At 36.8% G+C, this 21,681-nt stretch overlaps 1 protein-coding gene and 1 long non-coding RNA gene across 5 annotated transcripts in view; one reads left to right on the top strand and one right to left on the bottom strand.

Annotated features, from left to right (window-relative positions):
• LOC143908785 (uncharacterized) overlaps nucleotides 1-20,368 on the bottom strand; it is a 23,004-nt gene extending 2,636 nt beyond the window's left edge. The window contains exons 1-7 of one of the 4 annotated variants that reach the window (XR_013260250.1): nucleotides 19,291-20,368; nucleotides 15,671-15,853; nucleotides 15,234-15,482; nucleotides 14,898-15,160; nucleotides 1,355-1,579; nucleotides 1,202-1,257; nucleotides 1-1,130 (exon numbers count right to left, since the gene is read on the bottom strand). The exon at nucleotides 1-1,130 is cut by the window's left edge and continues 2,636 nt beyond it. Coding sequence is in view for 3 of the 4 variants with exons in the window: in XM_077426594.1 (XP_077282720.1) it covers nucleotides 15,097-15,160; nucleotides 15,234-15,482; nucleotides 15,671-15,886; nucleotides 19,291-19,352 (591 nt within the window). In the remaining variant the exon portion in view is untranslated. Of the gene's footprint in view, nucleotides 1,131-1,201; nucleotides 1,258-1,354; nucleotides 1,580-14,222; nucleotides 15,161-15,233; nucleotides 15,483-15,670; nucleotides 15,887-19,290 lie in introns of those variants that run through there. The other 3 variants (XM_077426594.1, XM_077426595.1, XM_077426596.1) reach the window with 3 other exon arrangements.
• LOC143908786 (uncharacterized) lies at nucleotides 2,925-5,397 on the top strand. The gene is made up of 3 exons (XR_013260251.1): nucleotides 2,925-4,607; nucleotides 4,704-4,793; nucleotides 4,912-5,397. It is a non-coding gene; the product is annotated as an uncharacterized LOC143908786 (long non-coding RNA).
• Nucleotides 20,369-21,681: the final 1,313 nt, after the last annotated feature.

Raw genomic sequence — 21,681 nt, 5'->3', positions numbered from 1 at the left:
CTGAGAAAGTCAGTGGAATCAGCAACAGAGTTACTTAATACTTGTGCTGCTAGACGTACATTCATTTTATTATCTTTAAAATAAATATGCTTATGACTTAACTTATTAGCAAGTTTCAAATCTGCTACTTCTTGAAGCGCGTGTAATTTTTCTATATAATTGAATGAGATTGAACCAAGGTCTGATATCATATTTGACTCTGCAAAGGCATTTCGTGCAAGTTTAGGCATATGACATGGATCTAATATGCAGTAAATGTTTGACTTATTAAGTGGATGTTCAAAATAACTTTTCATGTTATCACCAGAAATGTTACACCCAAGTAATTCGAAAGTTGAAAGATTGGTTCTAGTCCCATCACATGTTATGGAACGTACTGTTACACCTACTTCATACAGTTTGACAATAGCAGATTTAATTAACTGTGTTTGAATGTTTGCATTAATTTTATTAATATAAAAATATGCTATTGGACATTTAAATTTATCAGTGTACGAGACAATTTGGAAAACTAAAGCTTCTGTAGCCATATCTGTAGAATTATCACTTAAGATACCACCGAAATCAACAAAACCCACGTTTTTATCATCATTAGGATCAGGTACAATTTGTGACCGTATAGCCATCGAATCAAATATTAAAGCAACATCTTTCAAGAAATGTTTCTTTGGCACTTCTGTAAATATTCAAAAACCTCTGTTAAAAAGCCAACATTACATTTGTAATTGCTCAACCACTTACGTAACATTGATGGATGAGGAAGAAATAGTGTTTCTCGAAGAAACTCATACGCTTTAGGACTATAAAAATGTAGTGTTAAAGCGAATTGTTTCATGTGTGGTGTATACCGCCTCCAGGATTTTTCAACATTTTGATTCCTATACTCATTTAAAATAAGCTCTAATTTTAAACCATCAAAATTGCTCATTAATACCTGTTCGAGATCCGAATTATGCATATTATTTGTTTTCAATGTGTCTATAAGATTACGCATTGTAGTAATGGTTAGCTCTCGACGACGTAAACGTTGTTGTAATATATACACTTTTCTCTGTAATTGCGTATTCTTTTCTAATATCCTTTGTTTCTTAGGAGAAACTTCTTATATCCACAGATGCCCGTTTTATTGCCTGGAATAAAATTTCGACTTTTATAAAGTGAAAGAAATATTAAGATAATGAAAATTATTATTTATGTGTACCGTTTCACATATTTGTCCTTGTGACATAGTCTTCTCTGCTTCACGTGTAAAAAATTCTGAAATATAGTATTAGTATATAATTTTTACTTATATGTATATAAAATTAAATATAATAAAATAAATATATTATATTTTCAAAGTATTATAACACACATATCGAATATATTATTTTCGTCTCTTGCATCTTCAGATCCTGAGTAAAAAATTGAAGGAATTGCATCTTCTTTTAATATATTCTTTCCTGTTGGTGCGGATGGTTGAAAGGAGTTTTCACAAAAATGCGTACAACAAATATATATATTACGTTGTAATGTGATTAAGTCTGGTGGAATTGCTTGCAACCATTTGTTATATTGAAGAGTATCCTTACGTGGAAATCTACAAAAAGGCGAACTGTAATATGACCCATAATATATGTGTAAAACTTATAAATTATAATACAAACAATAAATTTAATAAACCAGAGTACAAATTTATTCTAAAAGACGTCTCCAAAATGTATAAAAAAGTTTCATGTTTTTTAGACGTTATTTTGACATTTTTTAAATATCATTTAGAAATTTGTATTATCTGAACGTTATATAAACTTTATTACCTGTGTAATGACACATACGGATTCTTATCTACTGTATTAAAACAAGTTTTTATGCAGCATTTTTTCCCCATTTTGGATCGCGCGCTGCACATCTCACACGAACTGCACAACGCATGTAAGTGATGTAAATACACACACATATATACGAATATGTATGTGTACACATGTACATACGACGAGTCGAGACCAGAAATGCCAGGGGCCCTATTCTTGAATCGTTTTCATGAAACTCGCATGCGAAATTCAATGCTTTTCAAATAGAAAGTCGCCCTGGTAACCATATCCGATAGAAAACGATTAAAAACGGCTATATCTGTATCGTTTTTAATCGTATCTTATCGGTTCTATCGTTGCATATTTAGAAGACAGATAAAACATTAATCGAATCGAATCGGTTTCTATCGTTTTAGGTCCGAATAAGAAAATAACTATACAAATTTTATAGTTATGAATCGTTTTCTATATGTACAATTATTGCCCATCTGAATCAATCGTATATAAACGATATAATATGTATCGTTATTTATGGTAATAATTTTACCGTATGCATTAATACGGATATATAAGAATAAAATGATAGACATCTTATCGATATTTATATGACTTAACCGAACCGATACATCTATCGTTTCTTATCAGGATTTTCTGACATACAACTTATCATCTTCTTTATGGCAGCAAATCGGTTCGTTTTCTATCGTATATTAATGATATAAATTGAATCGTTTGAAAATCTTCTACTTTGTATATGTTTGTATAAAGTTAAAACGATAGATATCTCATCGATATTTATACGATTTAACCGAACCGATACATCTATCGTTTCTTATCAGGATTTTCCGACATACAACTTATCATCTTCGAAAACAAAGTTTGTCGAAGTATTTTTATGTGTGTGTGTGTGTGTGTGATTTGTTATTAAGATTAAAATAATAAAATATTTTATTTGTATTTTAGTGCAATTTTTAAATAAGACGTTTCTAATGTAAATGTTGTATTTATTTCTCTAATAACCGTGAAAATTTTGGCCCTTGGCTTCCTGGTGCTGTTGTCGCAAAGGTGGAAGCTTAATTATTTCAAAAAAAAAAAATGCAGTTCTTTCTTTATCATAGAAATATCTCTGATACGGTTTATTTTTCTTTTACACGGTTATAATCCGGTGGCATGCAGGGTAGCAAACATCTAAAGATGTTCTGACTGATATATAGCTGAGAAATTTCAAATTTTTCCAATTTTTTTCTGACAGGGCATCGTAAATAAACGGTTCACTATTAACCATATTAAAAAGACAATTATAGCTACTTTAATACCATTAAAAATTATAGAAACCGATGCACCACTAATAAGAAATTTAGGATGCAAGCCCATGTGTATTGTATCGAGAATTTCTTTTAGAGTATCGTGAATAAACGAAACTTCAATTATGTTAAAAACTGATTGAGACCGATATAAAGGTAATAAGAAATTTCCGATAGAATCCCAAGTATTTTGCAACGTGAGTTTCTGATAAAATACCGTAAATAAATGATTCACTAATTATATTAAAAACGATAGAAACTGATATATAGCTGATAAGATATTTACAATAGGATTCCAAGTATTTTGTAACGTGAGTTTCTGATAGAGTACCGTAAATAAACGATTCACTAACCATATTAAAAACGATAGAAACTGATGTGCAGCTGAGAAGATATTTACGATAATAAGATTCCAAGTATTTTGTAACGTGAGTTTCTGATAGAATACCGTAAATAAACGATTCACTAACCATATTAAAAACGATAAAAACTGATGTATAGCTGATAAGACATTTACGATAGGATCCCAAGTATTTTGTAACGTGAGTTTCTGATAGAGTACCGTAAATAAACGATTCACTAACCGTATTAAAAACGATAAGAAATTTTTTTATTGTTTTCTATCGGAGATGGTTACCAGGCGCATACGAAAATCATTAGGGCAGGCTCGAGAATACGGTCCCAGGATTGAACACTCGTGCGTCGCACGACACGAATAGATACAGCGTCTTTGTGTACGTGTTGAGGCGAATGTTTTCAGTCATGGTAGTTTACGTTAGAAAGAGACAAGACGGTACCCGTTCAACTATCCCTCTCGGATCGTGAGGAACCGTGGTGGGGGTATGGCAGTGCTCCTTCCAGTATGGTTATAGTTCAATGCAATTATGACCAAAGTGCAAATTCATGGGACGCTCGTTTCAGCGTATCGCGAGATCACGTGATTTCGATCTAACGCTAGCGTCAAGCAAAGAAAGCTGGATTTTCCATAGACATATTATATCTAGACCGAGCGTTAAGGAGTGGGGGTATAGGCGCACGTAGAAAGAGAGACACTCTGTTGTGTGGCTGTTCGTTCTCTCTCGTTTCGCGCATGCGTACGCAAAATATGTGTGATGGGAGGGAGGTATTAAGAAAGAGGAGCGAGGTGGAACGAGAAACTAAAACTTGGAACATGAAACGGCTAGAAGTTGCTGTAGGACCACAGAGTAAATACGTTTATACATTTTACATATAAAAAGATAATGCTTTTTACGGCGAGTTTGTTTATCGGTATTTATTCAAGTTTATAAAAGGACGCCAATAAAATAAAGTAGTGAAATAAAGTGCCTGGGGAACGTGAAAACTCTCTTTCTCTATGGTAGATGGTGACTATATATATCAAACGTTAATAAATATTATAAACAGATGACGTAAAAAGCAATATCGCAATTTATACGTAAAAAGCATATTACTCTGTGGTTCTGCAGCTACGGCATAAAGTAAATACCATCAACATTAGGAATAAACACAAGTTGTATGTATTGGTTGTTATATATATATATATATATGAGCTATTATAATCTTAAAATCGTTACTATTTTAAGTGATAATTATTTTTAATATTTTATAGCAAAAGAGTGTGGCTAAAATTGCCGAAAATTATGAAGTGCCACATATGTTACAAAGAATGGAATCCTTCGTTTCCATTGCAATTTCACAGGTAATGTATAATAAATCTGAGTATGGTTAGATTTTATCACATATATATTTGTTTATTATATATAAATATTCTTCAACTTCAAATCAAAATAATGTAAATAAGGATTATATGTTTATAGTTTTCCAAAAGATATGCAGAAAAGCGGAGGATTCTCATTCAGGGAATAGCAATGTATAAAATAAAGTCTAATTGAATACCAATAAATAAATATAAATAAGGTATAATTATAAATAAATATATAAAATAATTAAGGTATAATTGAATACAAAATAAAATCACAGATGTATTGGAACTGTTGCTTAGTATTTATTAGGATATACTTATCGTTTACATATAAAATGTTATAGTATTAATGTGTTACATTAACATAAAATAAATATTAACAATTAATGTTATAGAAACATATAACATTAAGTGTTGTAGTATTAAAAATGTATAGTAGTTTTGTTTATATACTTTTAAAATAGCAGAGAAAACTTTAACATATGTATCTTATTCAGTATTATAATTCGAATTTTATTGATTTTGAAAAAGTGTTAATTTATTATTTTTCATTCTTATTCTTCGGGTGGAATTTGTAAGCGTTGTACTTTCATGTTTAAGACGCGCGTTGAAAAAAGTTTTCAAAATTAGTTTTATTATTTGACTTCGGTGATCAAACAATGGAGACTGTTCATAAATATGTCTATCTGTATTAAATACATATGAAGGAAGTGAGCGGAAAGATTGACATATTAAAACATTTAATATATTTTTAGTTGTAAATAATTTGTCTTGATTACTTCTGAAAGTTTTTTCTGCGTTTTTACATATTATAATAACATCAGGTGATGCTACATACAAACCACCGCGATTTTTTCGCTGTAACAGTTTACCAGTAAATGTGTTTGATTCTTTCTGTGCCTCGCTTGCAATGAGCAATTGTTTACAAAATAAGCAATCAATTTTGTGTGTAATAGTTTTAGCAACAAATCCAGACATGTACGTAATAACTTCCTCAGCATATTCAGTTAAGAACCAATTATTGTTTTGATTGAAATAATCATGATCCATAAAAATAGCATTTGCAGCATCTTGATCAGAATCATTATCTGCATTTTGTTGTATACTATGTGCAGTTACTTGCTCGTTTCTTACAGATTTATTATTAGATACATTAAGTAGTACAGTGTCGTCTTGTGAAATGCAGTTTGCACTTAATGGAACAGACACATTTGCTAAATGTAATATTTTTCTATAAGATGCTTTGAATTGTTTCGCACTCGGATTATTGTTCCAACCGTTCATTCTTCTAATCAAAGAAAAGAAAGTTTCAATGTGGTCTTGGGATAATTTGTATGTTAACAAAAACTCTATTGTATTTTCATTAAATAGCTGTTCTGCTAAAGCAATACTATTTTGTAAATCAATAACAAACCCAATAAAGCCTGTTTTTCGTACACTTTGAAGTACAGGAACGTCTTTAATTTTTAAAGATTTAATATATAAAACAAACCTCTCAATGTTATCTTTTAGAATACGTATTTTATCTTTCGTTATTGCTCGTTTGGTTTCTATTTTATTATTTAAATTTTTAGAATTTAATATGTCAAATACGTCGTTATGTCTTGCAAAATGTCGCAGTTGCTGAAGCTCCGGCAAAATGAGGTAATTTTAAGTCATATTCTCCAAACCCAAGTGCAGCAGTTACCGAATTACTGAAAACTTGTGCTGCTAAATGTACTTTCATTTTTTCGTTGTAAAAGTATACATGTCTACTTCTAACTTTAGTCGCAAGGTGTAATTTTTCCGCGTCTTGTAACGAAACTAATTGCCGTATAAATTTCCAACTAATTATATGATTTTCGTTATCACTTAAGTCTTCTTTACCAAATGCATTTCTAACAAGTTTTATCATGTGTCATAAAAAATATATATACGTTTAGACTCATCAGCGGGATGGACAAAATATGGTACAATCTGTTCAATTTCAGTTTGTTTCAAACGTGCGCCCAATTCTTCACACATAGATATATTGGAAGATACTCCATCAAACGTAATACTGACAATATCTAGATCGTTTTCATGAAGTGCACATAAAATAATCTTTAATAACTTTGCTTTTTCACGGCCATTTAATTTATCAGTGAAGTAATACGCAATTGGAAGTTTAAAATTCTGGTTTATTGCAACTAACATAAAAACAAAAATTTCACTAGCAAGCGGCATTTTATCTTTAGCAATGGCACCGATGTCAACAAAACCATGTGATTTTTGTCCATCCCAATCAACACTTTTTCTAATACTCTGTTTCGAAATTAACGCCGCTTTAACGTCGCGAGCGCGATCGAGGAAAGCGTGACGATCAACGAACGCGGCTTCAGAGAATCGATTTTAGTAACGATGAATTTCTCGTGTTGTTGTTTTTTTCTTGTCTGTCTGCTTACTTCTCTCTCCGATATCGCGAACTATTTTGAAAAGGAAAATATCGTAACGAAAGATAAAAGGGATAAAGTCGAAAAAGTGTGAGTTCGAAAGAGTGCGAGTTCGAAAGAATGCGAGTTCGAAAGAGTGGAGTGCGAGATTCGACGGAGATGTACAGAAAGGATATTCGACGGAGAAAGGAGATTCGACGGAGACATTTCGAAGGGAGTTTCGAAAGGAGATTCGATGGAGTCATAGCGGATTGCTCGAATGATGGAGTCATAGCGGATTATTCGAATTCGTTGTCTTTATACGTAAGAAGGTAGATAGAAGTTTAAAGGTAAGAGTAAGCTTTACTACGATTGAGTTAACCGCGGATTCATACGTTCGAGGTCATGACGGGCAACACGATGTTGCGTGATTACCGCGTAGCTTTTTGCGATCAGCTTTATATTATGGTGAAGGACAACGAATGTTCTTGCGTACACCTTTAAAGGTGATCGAGCAGTTCGAGACTGCGATGTAAGATTCAGACCTCTTACGTGATGACGAACAGTTCGAGACTGTAAGGAGATTTCGAATGACGTTTTTGATACACCGCTTTGAGTATGATCTCTTACGTGATGACGAACAGTTCGAGACTGTAAGGAGATTTCGAATGAATGTTTTTTGATACACCGCTGATGACGAATAGTTCGAAACTGTAAAGAGATTTCGAATGACGTTTTTGATACACCGCTTTGAGTTTATCATAATGCTGAATTACGTTGATACACCGAATACGCCGAATGACGAATTGATACCCCTTTTTTGAGACTTTTAAATTATTTGGAGAATTCATATGGGCAGCATCAAATTTGCGAGATTACCGCCTGGCTTTGAGTTCAGCCGTTGCACGATTATTGCGATGTTACGAACAGCACGAGGCTGTGTGGGAGATTACGTGGTTACGAACAGCACGAGGCTGTGTGAAAGATTGCGTTGTGACGAACAGCTCGAGGCTGTATGGGAGATTTCGACAGACCGTTTTGATACACTGTTTCTGAGATTACCGCGACATTACTCTGATCTGATAACCACGACTGTTGACTTACGTTACTCTGTTGATACCCGCGACTGTTTGATACACCGCTTCTGAGATTACCGCTATTACCTTGCTAACCGCTCAGCTCAACGAGATCAACTGCGCGCTAGACATCCTTGCTCTGCGCGCCATTCATCCTTGCATTCTACGTTCCTGTGATCTGCGCGCTAGACATCCTTTCCTGCGCGCCATTCATCCTTGCGATCTACGATTCTGATTTTCCTGCGTCCTGCGCGATAAACATCATTGATCTGCGCGCCATTCATCCTGCGTTCTACGTTCCTGATTTTTCTACGTCTTTCATATTAAACATCTTTGATCTACGCACCATTCATTCTTGTGATCTATGTTTATGCTGTTCCTAAATTCTTTGTGTTAAACTTTTTTGCTCTTTACGCTTCTTCATCATTCCTGACATTCTTAATCTCATTCGCACAACACCAACCAGATTGTCAACACATAACATTTTTTGGTCCTTCGAGCCGGATATTGTTGTGCTTAACATTATGTCAAGTATTGATACAAGGATTTCGCTGCAACGCAGTCGATACAAATTAATTCAGCAGGCAGCGACGGAAGATGATCATGATGAGGCATCTCTTCAACTTATTAACGCTCGATTGGAATTACTCGACGAAAACTGGCAACACTTTCGAGAGGAACATGTGGATTTATGCCGCTCGGGAGATAGACGGCTAAAAGATCACCGATACATCACAGATAAAATATTTGAATGTTGTCAAAAGTTTTATATTTTGGCTAAGTCAAAACTTCGCTCTCAACGCCAGATGAATTGGCATGTGAACAACATTTCGTGAATACACACTCACGAGATCAAAAAGGTCGATATATCGTTCGTCTCCCATTGAAGTCACCCCTTTCTTCCTTGGGAAGCTCTCGAAATATTGCACTCAGATATTTTTTAGGCTTGAAAAGACGTTTCTCTTCAGACCCACTATATAAGCAGAGATATGAAGAATCTTTAAAAGATTATCTGACACTCGGTCATATGGTCGCAGCTCCCATCTCTAAAGATAGTACACCTGCTTTTTATCTTCCACATCATGGCGTCATTCGTGAGGACAGACTTACCACCAAACTACGGGTGGTATTCAACGGTTCCTGTCGTACTAGCTCTGGAGTTTCTCTTAATGAAATTCTCCACTCAGGTGCAAAACTTCAGACGGATATTTCCGACGTGCTACTTTGGATTCGCATACATCGATTTATCTTTTCTACGAACATCGTCAAGATGTTCCGACAAATTGCCGTACACCCAGATGATTGGGCGTTACAATCCATTCTTTGGTTTAATTCAGAAGGTCAGCCTGCTCCTCATCGACTCACCACTGTCACTTTCGGGCTCACATGTGCCCCTTTTCTCGCACTCCGAACGGTACTACAACTTATTGAGGATGAAGGTGCGCGTTTTCCTAAAGCTGTTCCAGCTCTCAAGAAAGGCCGCTACATCGATGACACTTTTGGAGGTGCCGACACAATCTCTGAGGCCAAAGAGATAGTGCACCAAGTTACACAGCTTTGTATGGCGGGCGGCTTTCCCTTGCAAAAATGGAAGAGTAACAATCAAGAAATATTGCCTCCAGTTTCGGACAGTAGCAACGAATCTTCTTCTGAATCTTCTTCTCCAGTTGAATTTGAGCCATCCCTTGTGAAAATTCTCGGGCTCATTTGGAATCCAGAGACTGACACCTTCCTTTTTTCTGATAAATCATCGCAACGTGATCGAGTTACCAAGCGAACGATACTTTCTGAAATCGCTCAAATGTACGACCCTCTAGGTTTTATTTCTCCAGTGATGATCCGGAGCAAGATAATTTTACAGGAACTTTGGTTACTCAAGAGTGGATGGGATGATTCTGTTCCTTCGGAGTTACACGATCGTTGGATCTCATTTCGTCTTCAGTTGACCACACTTCAAAAGCTTTCTATTCCGAGATGGTTAGGACTTGGATCGTCCAAACGTATAGTAGAACTTCATGGATTCTCAGACGCTTCTTCTATGGCAATGGCTGCTGCGGTGTTCGTTCGGGTCTCACAAGGCAATGATGAATATTTAGTGCGCTTAGTGAGTGCAAAAACTAGAGTCGCTCCACTTAAATTACTTTCAATTCCGCGGTTAGAGCTTTCAGCCGCTCTCCTATTATCGAAATTGATGACACATATTCAGAAAGTGTTAGATCTATCTGATGTACCTGTACACCTTTGGACTGATTCGTCTGTCACTCTTTACTGGATTACCACACATCCATCGCGATGGAAAAATTTTGTGCGGAACAGAGTTACTGCTATTCAAGAGATGCTACCCCAAGGATCGTGGCACTTCATACCAGGAAAACAGAACCCAGCAGACTGCGCTTCCCGCGGACTAACTCCAGAACATCTCATTAATCACAATCTCTGGTGGAACGGTCCCAGTTGGTTATCCGAACCATCTTCCTTGTGGCCAAAAGCTGTTAGTAAACTTTCGCCAGAGACCGATCTCGAAGAGCGACCTGGAATGGTCTCACTTACCGTGTCATCCCGGAAACCTTATTGGTCACTGCTTGATAGATATTCCTCCTTATCATTCTTGTTTAGAATCACAGCTCTCTGTCGTCGTGTTCTGTCTCGTCTAAGGAAAAAGCCGCAAACTTCTCTTTTTTGGCCGCTGACACCGGAAGAGGCCAAAATTTTTGGTGCAAACAAGTGCAACATTCTTGGTTCGCTAATGATTTACTGATTATTTCTAAAGGAGACACTTTTCCACGATCTCATCCTATGGCTAAATTAACCCCATTCCTGGATCGAGATGAACTCTTACGTGTTGGAGGACGATTACATTACGCTGATCTTTCCATGGAATCAAAACATCCCATCATCCTTCCAAGAACATCCCCTCTCACCACACTCATTATTGACGACGCTCATAGCCGCACACTTCACGGGGGAACGCAAGTTACATTGAGCTTTATCCGTCAAACATATTGGATCATTGGAGGCAGGGCTCCTATTCGCTCCTTCATTCTCAAATGTATTCGTTGTGCTCGATATCGTGGAATCCGAGCTCAGCAACTTATGGGTCAACTTCCAATGTCTCGAGTTACTCAAGCAAGACCGTTTCTACATTCTGGGTTAGATTATGCTGGTCCCATCATGCTCAAAACTTGGAGAGGGCGGGCGGCTCGAAACTATAAAGGTTACCTTGCGATTTTTGTGTGTCAAGCTACTTCAGCCATACATATCGAAATAGTAACCGATTATTCGACTGAAGCATTTATTGCGGCATACAAACGCTTCACTGCTCGTCGAGGCATCTGCGCTACCCTTCAAAGCGACTGTGGAAAAAATTTTGTTGGCGCTGATATTGCTTTACAACAACGTTTTAGTATAGCATCTAAGGAATTGCGTGAACTCGCTTCTATTCTAGCAAAGGACGGTACTAAATGGATCTTCAATCCGCCATCAGCTCCTCACTTTGGAGGAAAGTGGGAGGCAGCTGTAAAATCAACGAAATTTCATCTAACTCGAGTGATCGGAGATACTTTGTTAACTTATGAAGAATTGAACACTGTGATAATTCAAATCGAAGCAGTATTGAATTCTCGTCCACTTTGCCCTCTGTCAGACGATCCTAGCGACTACACTGCCTTGACCCCGGGACACTTCCTGATAGGGGAATCACTCACGACTATTCCAGAACCGGAATTATCGTCTGAACCTGAGACTCGTCTTAATAGATGGCAGCTGTTAAGAAAGAAGATTGACAGTTTTTGGAAACGATGGTCAGTGGAATGTCTCCAAAGATATCTGGCTGTATCAAAGTGGTATCATCCTTCTAATGATATAAAAGAGGGATCTTTAGTTCTCATGACCGACGAACGTTACCCGCCATCCAAGTGGCCTTTAGGCAGAGTCACGAAACTTCATCCAGGACCTGACGGATTAACAAGAGTAGTAACCCTTCGCACAGCCTCTTCAAGTTTTAAACGACCCATTGCCAAGCTTTGTGTTCTGCCATTCAATCCAGACGAAAATTGTTCGCCAACTCTGTCGTCGAAGGCGGGCGGAAATGTTTCGAAATTAACGCCGCTTTAACGTCGCGAGCGCGATCGAGGAAAGCGTGACGATCAACGAACGCGGCTTCAGAGAATCGATTTTAGTAACGATGAATTTCTCGTGTTGTTGTTTTTTTCTTGTCTGTCTGCTTACTTCTCTCTCCGATATCGCGAACTATTTTGAAAAGGAAAATATCGTAACGAAAGATAAAAGGGATAAAGTCGAAAAAGTGTGAGTTCGAAAGAGTGCGAGTTCGAAAGAATGCGAGTTCGAAAGAGTGGAGTGCGAGATTCGACGGAGATGTACAGAAAGGATATTCGACGGAGAAAGGAGATTCGACGGAGACATTTCGAAGGGAGTTTCGAAAGGAGATTCGATGGAGTCATAGCGGATTGCTCGAATGATGGAGTCATAGCGGATTATTCGAATTCGTTGTCTTTATACGTAAGAAGGTAGATAGAAGTTTAAAGGTAAGAGTAAGCTTTACTACGATTGAGTTAACCGCGGATTCATACGTTCGAGGTCATGACGGGCAACACGATGTTGCGTGATTACCGCGTAGCTTTTTGCGATCAGCTTTATATTATGGTGAAGGACAACGAATGTTCTTGCGTACACCTTTAAAGGTGATCGAGCAGTTCGAGACTGCGATGTAAGATTCAGACCTCTTACGTGATGACGAACAGTTCGAGACTGTAAGGAGATTTCGAATGACGTTTTTGATACACCGCTTTGAGTATGATCTCTTACGTGATGACGAACAGTTCGAGACTGTAAGGAGATTTCGAATGAATGTTTTTTGATACACCGCTGATGACGAATAGTTCGAAACTGTAAAGAGATTTCGAATGACGTTTTTGATACACCGCTTTGAGTTTATCATAATGCTGAATTACGTTGATACACCGAATACGCCGAATGACGAATTGATACCCCTTTTTTGAGACTTTTAAATTATTTGGAGAATTCATATGGGCAGCATCAAATTTGCGAGATTACCGCCTGGCTTTGAGTTCAGCCGTTGCACGATTATTGCGATGTTACGAACAGCACGAGGCTGTGTGGGAGATTACGTGGTTACGAACAGCACGAGGCTGTGTGAAAGATTGCGTTGTGACGAACAGCTCGAGGCTGTATGGGAGATTTCGACAGACCGTTTTGATACACTGTTTCTGAGATTACCGCGACATTACTCTGATCTGATAACCACGACTGTTGACTTACGTTACTCTGTTGATACCCGCGACTGTTTGATACACCGCTTCTGAGATTACTGCTATTACCTTGCTAACCGCTCAGCTCAACGAGATCAACTGCGCGCTAGACATCCTTGCTCTGCGCGCTATTCATCATTGCATTCTACGTTCCTGTGATCTGCGCGCTAGACATCCTTTCCTGCGCGCCATTCATCCTTGCGATCTACGATTCTGATTTTCCTGCGTCCTGCGCGATAAACATCATTGATCTGCGCGCCATTCATCCTGCGTTCTACGTTCCTGATTTTTCTACGTCTTTCATATTAAACATCTTTGATCTACGCACCATTCATTCTTGTGATCTATGTTTATGCTGTTCCTAAATTCTTTGTGTTAAACTTTTTTGCTCTTTACGCTTCTTCATCATTCCTGACATTCTTAATCTCATTCGCACAACACCAACCAGATTGTCAACACATAACATACTCATTTCATTGAAAGTTAAATTGAACACTATTTTCTTATTTTTTTCGCGAGCATTTCGAACTACATTGCGTACGGTTTTTAATGCTTGGTCAGATATACCGGAGTCGCTACTAATATTTCGCATCCATGTTCGAATAGTAGTTGGATGTGGAAGACATTTTAAAAACAATTTTCTTAGGAATGAATATGCCGCAGGGGAGTGAAAATGGAGCGTACAAGCAAAACATCTCAAAGCGTGTGAAAAAACTTTTGGCTTTCGCTCATTTAAAAGTCTTGTTAGTAATTCTTCTACAGGACCAGGCACTACATCCTATAAGACATTACGATATTATCTCATTTACCACCCGTAACGTGATAAATTACATCATTTATACTTTACCGAAGTATTCGGGTTCTCTATACGTTTATATACAATTTCGAAATAAAATAAGAAGAAACTTGTTATTTTAACTTCTTACATTTACCTAATTACTTTTACATTTACATGATTACTTACTTTTCTTTACTTTCTTACTTTCTTAATTGTTATTTTAACTTTTAAGATTTACATAATTATTTTTACATTTACATAATTACATACTATTCTTTACCTACTTTCTTTATATTATATCTACATTTTTACTCTCATTATTGTCCTAAATACAATTTTAATCTCAGCAGTGTTTATATTAACAAATACTTAAGTATAATACTTGCTAGTTGGCAATCTATTAAATAACTTCTGTACAAATATCAATATGGACTGCACATTTTTATGTTATATTTTTATATTCGTAACAATTACTGTTAACTGAAATATAATTTACAAGCATTTTAAGTTATTCGTTAATTACGAAATACATAAAAATCTGCAGTTTCAAAGCATTATTAATTACTAACCTTCAGGGCATTTGCAACATCTTCTGTTACCAAATTTTTAGCTTTCAACATTTGTGTCATAGATTGCAGCGATATTAATTTTTTTTCTAATTTTGATTTTCGTGCAACAGACATTTTGTTTAAATATCTATTGTATCGTAGATATTTTGTAAATGTTATCCAAGCATTACTAGTGAACTCTGTTTTTTTTTTAAACATTCTACATTATGTTTACCAGTTTTGACGAAAACCTTTTCAACTTTGTCAATATATTACATTGTCTTCTGAAACAAAAGTTTATTTATAATATTTGCAAATTGGAACAAATTAGAATGTTTATTTTTGTGTTTGTCTTACCTTTTCCCACTGCTATTTCTTTTTGAAAGTATTGCTCCATTACTAGTATTATTGTCACCATTACTAGTATCATGTTCGATACCCATTATTAAGTCTTGACTGTCTTGTGTGTTTGTTATATTGCTTGTGTTTTCTCCGTTTGTAGTATTATTGTCACCATTAGTAGCATCATGTTCGATATCCATTATTGAATCTTGATTGTCTTGTGCGTTTGTTATATTGCTCGAGTTTTCTTTGTTTTGACGAGATCTATATGAAACAAAAAACATTTCTTTATATCTGATGCTTTATGTATAAAATATATGTATATCTATAAGTACAATTTTTATGTAATAACCTTTTACTATAATAACAATAAATAATATAACCTTAATAAAAGTATAATTTATTAAAAAAAAAAAATCGTAATCTTATCTTATTAAAAAGTCTATTGTTACCTTTGCATAAAAATAGATGGATCTGCAGTTTTGTATAATCTTTTACATGGTACAGGTGTGCCACAGTAATAATAATCTTTCTGTGCAAAATGATCACTGCAAATTCTTGCATTTTTGTAAGAACTGATAGTGTACCCAATGCTAGCAAACCATTTTTTTCGCCTTTCTGCATCTTTCGGAAAACTACCCGCGAAAAACGATCTAATATGAATATAACTAAAATCATATTAAATCATATTAAATTTGGGTAAAATTCAAATTAATTCCAGATTTTATATTAAAATTATATTTGTTTAAATACAGTTTTAATTTGCACTTATTAAAATCAGTTATGTAGATTAAATATGATCCACAATAAAATAGGGCTTTAATTAAAATTTAATTAGATCACTTATGTGGATCATATAACGCTTCGAATCAAATATGGTTTTAATTTGTATTTAATAAGATAACTTATGTGGATTATATATGATCCAGAACCATACATGATGCAGAATATTTATATATAAGACTTTAATAAAAAGTTAATGTGTTCTGTATGCGACTTTTACTCGATTCAATTGCGGCTTTAACCCGAAGGGCCTAGCGGAGTAAGCATGTGAAATCGGCCCTTGATCATACAAAGCTGACATTAATGTCACAAGTTAGTACCAATATGATAAAACTTTCCACCAAATATTATTTAAAGAAATTCATTTTTTTAGAAGTTATGCAGGGAGAAAGTAAAATAAAGAAATATATTTTTCTCGAAAACCACTTGACCGATCTTGATGAAAAAAATATATGTTATGTAGACTAATGAAACTAATTAACAAAAAAAATGTCCAAAATGTTTGCCAAAAAAAAGACAAAAAAAATATTTGAATTTTTAAATATTTTTTTTTAGGGTGATATTTTCGAGGTACTTCTTTGAAATTATTTTTACGAAAATTTCTCTTAAAATGTCCACTATAACATATATTTTTTTCAATTTTTTTTAAATGGTGGAACATAGTTAAAAATACGAAAATCGTAAGCGTCGCGTCACTCCGGCGCACAGTGCAGTGCCATTTCGCGTTGCGGGTGTTCGATGTAACTTTACTAGCACATATGTACGTCTGCAATTAGCCTATAATATGTATACTTTTTAATTTTTATAGTTTTCAGAGTTTACCACGTGGAGTTTGCACACGGTTTTAAACTCCTTATTGGGGTGCTTTTTTAACGGAGTCCCCTCGCCTTTCACTACGTTTCCGTAAAATCAGGGTGCTTTTTTTTACGTGAGTCCCTTCGCCTCTCACTACGTTTCCGTAAAATCGGGGGGTTTTTTTAACGTGAGTCCCTTTGCCTTTCACTACGTTTCCGTAAAATCGGGGTGCTTTTTGAATGTAAGACCCCTCGTCTCTCATTACACCCTACACCTACGATTTATTTAATCTTCTTCACTATCACTGTCTATTACTGGAATGTTATTTGTTTTCTTAAACAGATCGCTAATGGGCTACGAACAATTGGATGCTGCTGTCATATTGCTGCAATTATATATTATCTATTTCATGCAAGATATTTAGCAAAAATTTTGAAACCAGCAGAAATACTGAGCGATCTGTTTAAAAAAACAAATAACATTCCAGTAATAGACAGTGATAGTAAAGAAGATTAAATAAAATCGTAGGTGTAAGGCGTAATGAGAAGCGAGAGGTCTTACATTCAAAAAGCACCCCGATTTTACGGAAACGTAGTGAGAGGCGAAGGGACTCACGTTAAAAAAGCACCCTGATTTTACGGAAACGTAGTGAAAGGCGAGAGGACTCACGTTAAAAAAGCACGCCGATTTTACGGAAATATAGTGAGAGGCGAGGGGACTCACGTTAAAAAAGCCCCCAATAAGGAGTTTAAAACCGTACTGCAACCTCCACGTAGTAAACTCTGGAAACTATAAAAATTAAAAAGTATACATATTATAAGCTAATTGCAGACGTACATATGTGCTAGTAAATAAGTTACATCGAACACCCGCAACGCGGAATGGCACTGCACTGGTGCGCCGGAGTGACGCGACGTTTACAATTTTCGTATTTTTAACTATGTTTCACCATTTAAAAAAAATTGAAAAAAATATATGTTATAGTGGACACTTTAAGAGAAATTTTTGTAAAAATTTCAAAAAAGTACCTCAAAAATATCACCCTAAAAAAATATTAAAAAGTTTAAATATTTTTTTGGTCTTTTTTTTGATAAACATTTTGGACATTTTTTTTGTTAATTAGTTTTATTAGTCTACATAACATATATTTTTTTCATCAAGATCGGTCAAGTGGTTTTCGAGAAAAATATACATTTCTTTATTTTACTTTCTCCCTGCATAACTTCTAAAAAAGTAGATTTTTTAAAATAATGTTTGGTGGAAAGTTTTATCATCACTAACTTGTGACATTAATGTCAGCTCTGTATGATCAAGGGCCAATTTCACATGCTTATTCCGCTAGGCCCTTTGGTTTTAATTTGATTCTTATTAAAACGTAATTTTGTTTAAATAATGTTTAAATAATATTTGCGGTAAAATTTGTTTCTTTATTTGTCGAACTTAACATGTAAAATATTTGATTCAAATTAAAAAAAAAATAATATAATCATATAAGATTATATATGATCAGATCAGAATATTGCATCTCAAAGTATCCGATAGATGGCATTCGATGTGATCTGTTTCTCGTAATTAAAATTTGACAAAGAGTGTTATAAGATAACGGTATCAAGAAGACACGACACTGTCTCGGAACGACACAATTTTTGTATCAGTTATATCGTGAAGTCCACTCTTATAATAAAGTAGCACGCTTAAAAAATAAAATTTTATATAATCTTGTTTAAGTTTAAATTGGTATAACTTTAAATTTAAAACAAAGTTATATAAAATTCTAATAAAATCAAATAACATTTATATATGACAAATTTGACTTATATGACTTATATGACTTATATGATTATATTTGACTTATATATGATTATATTTGACTTATATGATTATATTTGACACTTATATGATTATATTTAACAAATTAATTTTGAATTTATTACCATATTTAATCCACATTTGGCAAATTAAAACCATATTAACTCTGCATTTCTTTTGGTCTGTGCGGCTGATTTTGCATATTTTAACAAAGCAAGGTCCAGTTTAATCCATATATAAATTAAATAAGATGGGGTACTTTAATTTGATTTAAATATGACATATTTAAATTATAATTGATTTGCATATTCGATTCTAATAAGATTCTTAATAAATTCATATAAGCTTTTAATACGGTTTTAATACAATCGTTTTTCGCGGGTAAACATAATACTAAACATTATTTTAAATTAAAGCTGAAGAATATTTTTATACCAAATAATATATTTATTCCGCCAGTGATTATTAACAGAAATAATTACTTTAAACCGACTTTACAATATTTAACATCGTTTGATCTTTCCGATATGAACATCCGATATGAAAAACTGCGAGCCAACTTGGTTTGTCGGACACAGTACTTTTTAGATCAATCGTCGAGATGTTAATTCCGAGATGTATAATATTTTTATATAAAAAAATACACATGTGATAAAATCTAACCACTTCCAGATTTACACATTACCTGTGAAATTGTCGTGGAAACGAAAGATCGAATTCTATCCAACATATATAGCAATTCACCATTTTTTGCAATTTTAGCCACACTTTGGCAATTTCAGCCAAGCTCCTCCGAACTGCGTTTGCGTTTGTGCCCGCGTGCCTGTGTGTGTGGGTGCGGGCGCGCGTCCCCGACGCCGTACGTGCGTCGCGCGTTCTCTGGGTCCTGCGGGTTCCGTGGGTCCTGTGCCGTAACTGCCGCACCGTGCCGCGCGTACGGGATGTAGGGATGGGCGAGCGGGCGGACGGACGCACCACCACGGCCACCACGCACGGCACGCACCACGTCGCGTGTCACTCCCTCGGCCTCGGTCGTCGTCGTCGTTCTCTCGCTCACGCTCTTGCTCTTGCTCTCGCTCTCGCTCGCGCGCGCGCGCGTCCTCGTCGTCGTCGGGTCTCCTCCCTCGTGCCACTGGTCCACGGGCTCGGGACACCTGTCGCGATTTCGCGCACCGTGATATCCGGCCTTCGTGTCGGTTCCGTTTGGCGAGTCGGTCGACGGACAAGCGATCGGTCGATCGTAACCTGCCAAAAGTACCAAACTCCGCACGTTCACGCACGTTGTACGCGTTCCAGTACTTCACTTTGCACAACGCGGTTTTCGCTTATACGCACTTATACGGCCATAACCAATTTCAGCACTTCTAGCCGTTCTGTTTCAGTCGTTTCAGTTCCTTGTTCCTTGTTCCACCTCGCTTCTCTTAATGCCTCCCTCCCATCACGCTTATTTTGCGTACGCATGCGCGAAACGAGAGAGAACGAACAGCCACACAACAGAGTGTCTCTCTTTCTACGTCGCCTATACCCCCACTCCTCAAATTTAAGTATATGCTCGGTCTAGATATAATATGTCTATGGGATTTTCTGAGCTTTAAGGGGATGCTAAAGCTAAGGCCGAACTTCCTCGACGTCGGTAATGTCAACTCTGTCAACTAAAAGCAAAGGCCGAACTGATATTGGAGACCTCGCGTGGTGACAACGCGAAACTCCGGTTTCAGTGTTACCAACTAATTTCAGGTTCTATGAAGTGGTGTATGTCCGTACACGTACACACACCACTGAATTGCTCACACGGACGCACGGTGGAGAGACATATGCTATAGACGCGGCAACGCCGCGCGGCGTTGCCGCGTCTTGGATTCTTTAGCAATACGGCCTGAACCTGAAAATGCTTTCTGGCCGTCCGCGTAGCAGAAGGCAGTAACGTATCAAGGCTGATAAGCACCCGCTTTTTATAAATTACATATATTCTTATGCACACATGCGTATATATATATAATATCTATCTAATTATTATGGACTTCCGTTTCCGGTTGGTTAGGTGTGAGTTGGCGATTTGTGCGAGCGAAAAGCGAAGTGCGAGTGTGAGAGATAGAGCGAGTGAGAGAGCGTGGAGAGTGAGAGGTGAGCTCGGTGAGGGAAAGGGAAGGTAGGAGAGTGGAGGCAGCGCGGAGGATAAGGGAGGAGAGTCCGTGGAGGCGAAGGAGAATTGGGAAGGTTGAGGTTAGAGAGACGAGCGTAGAAGGGGAAGGATAGAGAGCGCGAGAGTGAAAGGCTAGGGAATTCTGGGGACTTCGGGATAACGCCGGGAAGTAGTACGGCCGTAGAGTAGAGGATAGATGGCGCATCTTGCGGATAGGTTGGGGAAAGAGAGACGCGGAAGTACGGGGAATATAGATGAGCTTTCCAAGAGGAAAGGAAGTATAGAGGAGATGTTCAAGAGGAAGAGGGATAAAATAGAAAAGGAAGAGGGCGCGGGGGGGGGAAGAGGACGAAGACTTCTCGAAGAGAAGCAACAAAACGGTGAGAACGCCACCAGGGGGGGCAGGGGGGGAGGATATGGATGTGAAGGGGTTGCTGAGAGGAATAAGGGAGGAGATGAGGGAGGGGTTAAGAGGAGTGAGAGAGGAGATTAGAGAGGTGGCGAAGGAGCAAAAGGAGGCAATGATGGAAGAAGTAAAGAAGATAAAAAGCGAATTGAAAGAGAGAGAGGAGATGTGGAGAAGGGAGAAAGGAGAGCTCCAGAAAAGAATAGAGGACATGGAACGAAAGCTGGAGGGGATGCAGATGGAGGTAAAGGGAGGAGGTCTTGGGGGAGGAAGAGGCAGAGAGGAAAGCGGAGGAGGGCCGAGAGAGGAGGGGAGGGGAGAGACTGATTGGAAGGAGAGGGTGGAAAGGCTGGAAAGGAGGTACGAAGTAAAGGAGAGGGGAGAAAGGAGAAGAAACATTCTGATAAAAGGAGTGAAGGAAGATGCGGGAGGAATAAAGGGGGGAGTGGCGGAGGTGATGAAAAAGTTAGGCGTGGAGGTGAAGATAGAGGAGATTAGAAAAATAGAGGCGGGGAGAAGAGAGAAGG

Source organism: Temnothorax americanus, unplaced genomic scaffold (assembly GCF_048541705.1).
Source record: "Temnothorax americanus isolate GAGA-0224 unplaced genomic scaffold, ASM4854170v1 Scaffold116, whole genome shotgun sequence".
Classification (NCBI taxonomy): domain Eukaryota; kingdom Metazoa; phylum Arthropoda; class Insecta; order Hymenoptera; family Formicidae; genus Temnothorax; species Temnothorax americanus.
This window is presented reverse-complemented; position numbering and strand designations above follow the sequence as displayed.